Genomic DNA, 6,884 nt, shown 5'->3' with positions numbered 1-6,884 from the left:
TTTTATTAATTAGTAGTACATTATTAGTTAAGTTACATTATTTGACTAATAATATACATTATTAGATGACATGTGACATTAATCTAACTGTTAAATTATAAGATCTAATGGATAACAAGTATTTTAATTTTGAACAATATTTGCAAGTTGAAAGGGAATACATCCCTAGACTAGTATATTACTATAATTCTTGACAAGGGCTATAGTTTTTAACTTTTGAATTTGAGTTTATAAAGGATAATTTGGATTTCAAATTCTAGGTAACATTTTTGCATAATTTGATTTATTGATAAAAACTTTTGCATAAAAATCAACAATTATTTACATTAGTAGCTACTATTCACTTCGTGTCATCGACAGTCGACAAGCAACATGGTATAAACTGCAACTAGATAACACATCAATAATTTACTACATTAACGTTTTATTTTGAGTAATATGATGTATAATGAGAACAATCTAAACGAATACACTGTTTATGTTGTTGATTTAATTGATTTTGAACTTGCTTGACTATCTTATCCTTCAAATAATCGCTTTTTATCAATTTATCATGTCAATCAAAGTAAACTCCAATCACTATAAAATTTGTATGCAACTTAAAACATTCCACAAACTAAAAATGTCTACACGTATATGTGGCCACATAATTCACAATGAAAAATGTAGAACAAAATCAAAATATAAGTAATATACTTCATGCAAACAATGCCCATGCAATAAAAATTAAAATAAGAAAAATAAATAATAAATAACAGAATCTCATGACTTGGAATGTAGGCCAAATTTATCCAACTCTAGATTTTATTTTTTAAAAAAGTAACATTTTCATTGCTCCTCAAATCCTATAAAAAGACATGCAAAGACAACTCAATTTTCACCAACACAAAAATCTCAGTGTTTCATTCAAAACAATTTTGAATACCCCTTTTAAATTTCTCTCCTCAAACTATCAATTAAACAAAGTGAAAGAGTTGAGTTTGTAATTAGAGAAAAAGAAAAATGGGAGTTGAAGGAACATTTGATTACATAGCTGATTTGATCAGCAGCACAAAGAGGAAGAAGAGAAAGCAGCTCAACACCGTTGATCTCAAAGTTAGAATGGATTGTGAAGGCTGCGGAGAGAGAATCAAGAATGTCCTCTCCGGCATGAAAGGTAGTAAATAATACTCCCTTCGTCCGCGATTAAATAGTATCTCATTTTGTCGTTTTAAAATATAGTAATATGTATGCCATTAAATACCTCATTTTTGACCAATTTTAGTTTTATCGAAAAAATTAAAGCAGGAGCAAAGTCAGTGACGGTGGACTGGAAACAACAGAAGGCAACAGTGTACGGATTTGTGGATGCTAAAAAGGTGTTGAAGAAGGCGAAGTCGACCGGGAAGAAGTCGGAGCCGTGGCCGTATGTTCCGTACGGCCTCATTGCACATCCTTATGCTAGTGGCGTCTATGACAAGAAGGCACCGGCCAATCACGTGCGCGGTACTGACGAGCCTGGCGTCGGCACCTTCAACCCGGTCGAGGAGAAGTACGCTCTCATGTTTAGCGACGACAACCCCCATGCTTGCGCGGTCATGTAGGGTGTTTGTTCGGATAGCAAAATGTACGTGTTTGAATCCGAATCTTTATATATCCCTAAAATTATTAGGGTCGATTATAATATATAGTGTGTTAATAAATAGTACTTGGAACTTAAATTCATCGAGTAGTGCTGAACTGCTTAAGCCGCTACTAATCTTTTTTACGAAACTCTTTAAATTTACCTAAATTATTATGCAAAAACATCTACTACTAATAATCTAAATCACTTAAATATACATTTTTCAATAAAACATTGAACCATTGTTAAAACAATTCAAACATGTCTTTATTTTGTGTTGATGGAAAAAGTCTCAATGTATGTGATTTGCTGTCAGAGTGATAACCAATGTATTTTCTCATAATTCACCTTGATAAATCCTCTAAATAGGAGGGAGTATATTACAAAAAGATTGACTTGGTACAAAAATTAAATACGGATATTGGTCTTAAATGAAGGAATCTCACACAATAATCCGTCCTCATACAACTACAACTACAAAAAATCAAGAACATGACCATTTCAAAGCATAATTCAATATCATTTTCCATCTACATGCATGCAAATTATATAGATTTATTTCTATTGGCAAAACAATTATAAATAGATGCTGGCAATCCGTCATCCACGGATGTTGCAGTTGAACAATTTCCTCACTCCTTTTCAACGTCTTGACACAGATATGTTGCTGCTACCCAACACTATTAATTAATCGATTCCCCTAAATCTTGAATCTACCTTCCACTTTTCAACAAAAAGCTGAAATCTTTGGAGAAATTTGATCAAGAAACCAAGAGGGCTTGTTGCATTGTTCAAAGAAGCAAGAAAGATTCGATCTTTGATCCAAATTGTTGAGGCCCATAATTTTTTTTATTGATAATCTTGATTGCTTTTTGGGGGGGTTGGATTCATTATAGCACTATTGTGGGGTGAGAGCTACCAATTTGTAGTGTTTCTTGAGGGAATTTGATGTTGCAGAATGGCCCTTTTGCCCTCAGGTGGGATGTGGGGTTGCTATTCTAAAAGCCCTTCATTCACTTTGTGTGGTGTTTGAACATTTTGTTGGTGAGAATTATATTTATAGTAGAAAGATTGAATTAGTTCTTGAAATTGTACTCCATATTGATAAAATGTGTATGTATCACATGTTTTTTCTTTATTTGATGAATGTTGAGTTTTCTTTGTATCCACCATCACATGTTGATTTTAGACTTTTAGTGGAAAAAGTAATTTGTTGAGTATCACTACTTGATTTGTACATTTTGTGCTGTAATGAGATTCCAACCTAATTCTACGATGTTTCTATAGATTCACATTGGGAATTCTTGGAAGATCAGTGAGGGTTTAAGTCCTCTCCACAGAAAGTGCAAATTATGCAATGAATTATGAGTTTAGCTGTAAATTTTATAAATTAGGTCTCAAAAAGCTAACAAGGAGTAACGTAGAAAGTGTTAAAATCCCTTTTTAATTCAACAACTTTGAATTTTGAGTTTCGTGATATTTCTTGCATTGTGTTAGGCCATGAATTTTACATTTTTGATAATTTCATTGCTGCATTTGTATTTGTGTAGTCTGTTATCTTGATGGGAGATCCTAACAAGAAGAAAGAAGAAGAAATGGAGGCATCTTCGCGCGATCCGTCACTGCCATACAAGGTTGGCATTCCTCCAAAGCAGAAGCTGTGGAAGGAGTTCTCAGCAACTCTCAAGGAGACGTTCTTCGCAGACGATCCTCTCCGCTCGTTCAAGGACCAATCAGGACCGCGCAAGTTCCTCCTAGGAGCCGAGGCTGTCTTCCCGATTCTCTCGTGGGGCAGAGGCTACAATCTTAGCAAATTCAAAGGGGATTTAGTGGCAGGGCTCACCATTGCCACCCTCTGCATCCCTCAAGTATGTAGCAACTCATAAACGCGCCGATTTTTGTCTTCTGCATCGTTTTAGTGATGTTTCTGTTACTGATTTGCAACAACAGGACATTGGCTATGCCAAGCTTGCAAATTTGGATCCACAGTATGGCTTATGTGAGTGGCATTTATTAGTCGAATTCGTGCATTTTTCCTTCAAGTTTTATGTGACTAACTTTTGATTGTTGTGAAGATTCAAGCTTCGTCCCGCCTTTGATCTATGCGTTGATGGGGAGCTCGAGGGATATAGCCATTGGCCCCGTTGCTGTTGTGTCTCTGCTGCTGGGGACTCTGCTGCAAGACGAGGTTGATCCCGTTGCCAACCCTCTTGTGTACCGTAGGCTGGCTTTCACCGCAACTTTCTTTGCTGGGATCACACAAGCCACCCTTGGCATTCTCAGGCAATCAAATTTCTATGGCTTCCTCAACAGAAAGCAACCAATTCATCGATATATCAACTGAATGTTGTGTGCGTTGTGCGTGTGTGCAGATTGGGATTCCTGATTGACTTCCTCTCCCATGCTGCCATAGTTGGATTCATGGGTGGTGCTGCTATCACTATTGCTCTTCAACAGCTCAAGGGCTTTTTAGGCATAAAAAAGTTCACCAAAAACACAGATCTCATTTCTGTAGTCAAATCTATCTTGAGCTCAGCCCCTCATGGAGTGAGCCTCTCTCTATCTCGCGTTCACTCACTCTCTCTGTCTGTCTCGGTGAATCGTAATTGCTTATGTGAGTTGTGTTTATGCAGTGGAATGTGCCTACTATTCTCATTGGAACAAGTTTTCTGGTGTTTCTCTTATCAGCAAAGTATATTGTAAGCTTTCACACTCAGATTTCTAATCCACGAATGAACGTCGTTGGTGTTTCTGAGTCACGGTGCTTATGCAGGGGAAGAAGTACAAGAACCTCTTCTGGATAGCTGCGATTTCTCCCCTTGTGTCTGTGATCCTCTCCACCTTCATCGTCTTTGTTAGCAACGCTGAGGAGAAGGGCGTGCAGATCGTAAGGCCTCTTTTCGTTCTGTTTCTATTGTGCTGTGTCGAAGACTTCGTGTTAATGAACGCGTTCGTGTCGTTGGAAAACAGGTGAAGCATATAGAGAAGGGCATAAATAGGCCTTCTGTTGATGAGATTTACTTCACTAAGGAGTATGCCTTGAAAGGCCTTAGGATTGGGATAGTTGCTGGCATGGTTGCTTTGACAGTGAGTTTATTTCAATTTTTTTGTTATTTTATTTGATTTTTTTGAAGATTGAATTACAAAAAATTTATACCCTTTTGATTTCTTGGTGTTTTATGTTTCTGTTTTTTAGGAAGCTGTTGCAATTGGAAGAACTTTTGCTGCCATGAAAGATTATCAGATTGATGGAAACAAAGAAATGGTTGCTCTTGGAGCAATGAACATAGCCGGTTCGATGACGTCCTGCTACGTTTCTACAGGCTCATTTTCCCGGTCTGCGGTGAACTTCATGGCCGGGTGCCAGACCGCGGTGTCGAACATAGTGATGTCCATTGTTGTGCTTCTCACGCTCCTCTTCCTCACCCCGCTCTTCGAGTACACGCCGAACGCCATCCTCTCGTCCATCATCATCTCGGCCGTCATCGGCCTGATCGACTACGATGCCGCGATCTTGATATGGAAGATTGACAGGTTCGACTTCGTCGCCTGCATGGGGGCCTTTCTTGGTGTCGTGTTCATCTCAGTCGAGATCGGCCTCCTGATCGCAGTAAGTGGTTGGGTCGTTTATAGGTCGAAAAGTCTCGAGTTTGAAAAAACGGGTAGTCCTAATAGCGTGCGTGCTCGTCTCGACAGGTGTCGATCTCGTTCATGAAGCTGCTATTGCAAGTGACTAGGCCAAGAACAGCCCTACTTGGGAAGATTCCAGGCACAAATGTGTATAGGAATATTCAGCAGTATCCAGAGGCAACTAAGGTTGCTGGAGTTCTCATTATAAGAGTTGATTCTGCTATTTACTTCTCAAATTCCAACTATATAAGAGAAAGGTAACTTGTTTTATTCATATATTGGATTACGAACTTGCTTTCAGTACCTTGTCGCGTATTGTTAGGTCAGGTTGGACCTATTGAGTCTCGTGTAGTTTATGCGCTGACTCTTTGGATGGTGTAGGCGGTGTCATGCGGGCCTACTCTTTGAAATTTTTGGGCCCGTCCAAGCCAACCCAATTTTTTTCAAAATTTAGGTTCAAAATCATGTTGGACTATGTTTGACCGCTCTAATTGTGTTGCTTTCAATATACCGTTGCGTATTTCAATGTTACGGCCCAGTCAATATAGTCAAACTCATTACACCACTTGTGCTTACAAGACTTTTAGCACCTTAAATACGAAATGCTTTCGATACTTTGTCGCGTATTATCAATAAAACGCACGGTCCTTCATCTTTTGCAGGCTACTTAGGTGGCTAACGGATGAGGACGAGCTTCTCGTTGCCACACGCCTCCCCAAAATCCAGTTTTTGATCGTAGAAATGTCACGTAAGTCGTCTCTCTCTCTCTCTCTCTCTCTCTCTTCCTTGAGTTGTTTGATATAATATGTTTGTTTTGTCGGACGCTGTTGCAGCCGTCACTGACATCGACACGAGCGGGATCCACGCCCTCGAAGACCTGCACAGGAGCCTGCAGAAGAGATCAGTTCAGGTAACTTAGGCTCAACTTGATACATAAAATTTAGGGGTAATTTTCATAAATTTTGAACATTTTTTTAATCTTTGGACAGCTTGTTCTTGCAAATCCTGGGCCAACTGTGATGGATAAATTACATGCATCCGATGTGGCAGATTTGATTGGTGAAGATAGGATTTTTCTGACAGTGGCTGATGCAGTTCAGACATGTTCATCCAAGTTTAGTGACGAAGTCTAGTGGGAGTGAAAATTTGTGAGACTATTCTTGGGTGTAACTAGGGTGGAAGAAGTGAAAATTTCGGTTAACCGAAAATTCTGATTTACGAATTTGAATTTTGGTTTATCCAACTTAAAATTCTGATTAACCCAAAACGAATAGAAAACCAAAAGCATATCAAGAAGTGAAATTAATTTACGAATTAGAGTTTTGGTTGTTTTTTTAACTGAAAATTCCTATTAATCGAAAACGAATAGGAAACCAAAAGTATATCAAGAAACGAAATTAAGATTTACGAGGTCAAGATGTTTGACTTTTTTCTACTAAAAATTCTAGTATGAATGAATGATTTGTAGTATGAAAAGTGGGCTGATTTGATAAATTTAAGTCAAGGATAATTCTTTTGTAATAATACATAATAACACACTAAAATATTTAATTGTGTAAATTGCCGAGCTAAAAAAATAATTTTAATTTGGAGTTAAAAAACTTAATTGTGTGCTTTTTAAAAAAAAATTAAAATTGATATGTATTTCTAT

The 6,884-nt window shown here is 37.8% G+C and overlaps 2 protein-coding genes across 4 annotated transcripts; both read left to right on the top strand.

Annotated features, from left to right (window-relative positions):
• The first annotated feature begins 894 nt into the window (after positions 1-894).
• On the top strand, positions 895-1,665 carry LOC121792880 (heavy metal-associated isoprenylated plant protein 24-like). 2 transcript variants are annotated; one of them, XM_042191007.1, is made up of 2 exons: positions 895-1,156; positions 1,288-1,665. In XM_042191007.1, the coding sequence occupies exons 1-2, from the start codon at positions 1,003-1,005 to the stop codon at positions 1,581-1,583; spliced, it is 450 nt and encodes a 149-aa protein (XP_042046941.1). In that variant the 5' UTR covers positions 895-1,002; the 3' UTR covers positions 1,584-1,665. The 2 variants fall into 2 exon arrangements, with proteins under 2 accessions (XP_042046941.1, XP_042046940.1); XM_042191006.1 differs by having other exon boundaries at positions 1,285-1,665.
• A 298-nt stretch (positions 1,666-1,963) lies between these two features.
• Positions 1,964-6,451, top strand: LOC121792879 (sulfate transporter 1.3-like). Of its 2 annotated transcripts, none has more exons than XM_042191004.1 (13): positions 1,964-2,647; positions 3,154-3,471; positions 3,554-3,602; positions 3,679-3,886; positions 3,976-4,150; positions 4,237-4,302; positions 4,377-4,490; positions 4,574-4,690; positions 4,800-5,213; positions 5,300-5,490; positions 5,896-5,981; positions 6,067-6,143; positions 6,223-6,451. In XM_042191004.1, the coding sequence occupies exons 2-13, from the start codon at positions 3,166-3,168 to the stop codon at positions 6,364-6,366; spliced, it is 1,947 nt and encodes a 648-aa protein (XP_042046938.1). In that variant the 5' UTR covers positions 1,964-2,647; positions 3,154-3,165; the 3' UTR covers positions 6,367-6,451. The 2 variants fall into 2 exon arrangements, with proteins under 2 accessions (XP_042046938.1, XP_042046939.1); XM_042191005.1 differs by lacking the exon at positions 1,964-2,647 and adding an exon at positions 2,867-2,918.
• Positions 6,452-6,884: the final 433 nt, after the last annotated feature.

The sequence above is a fragment of the Salvia splendens genome, chromosome 2 (genome assembly GCF_004379255.2).
Source record: "Salvia splendens isolate huo1 chromosome 2, SspV2, whole genome shotgun sequence".
Classification (NCBI taxonomy): Eukaryota; Viridiplantae; Streptophyta; class Magnoliopsida; order Lamiales; family Lamiaceae; genus Salvia; species Salvia splendens.
The sequence above is the reverse complement of the archived record's forward strand: the minus strand, read 5'-3'. Positions and strand labels throughout refer to the sequence as shown.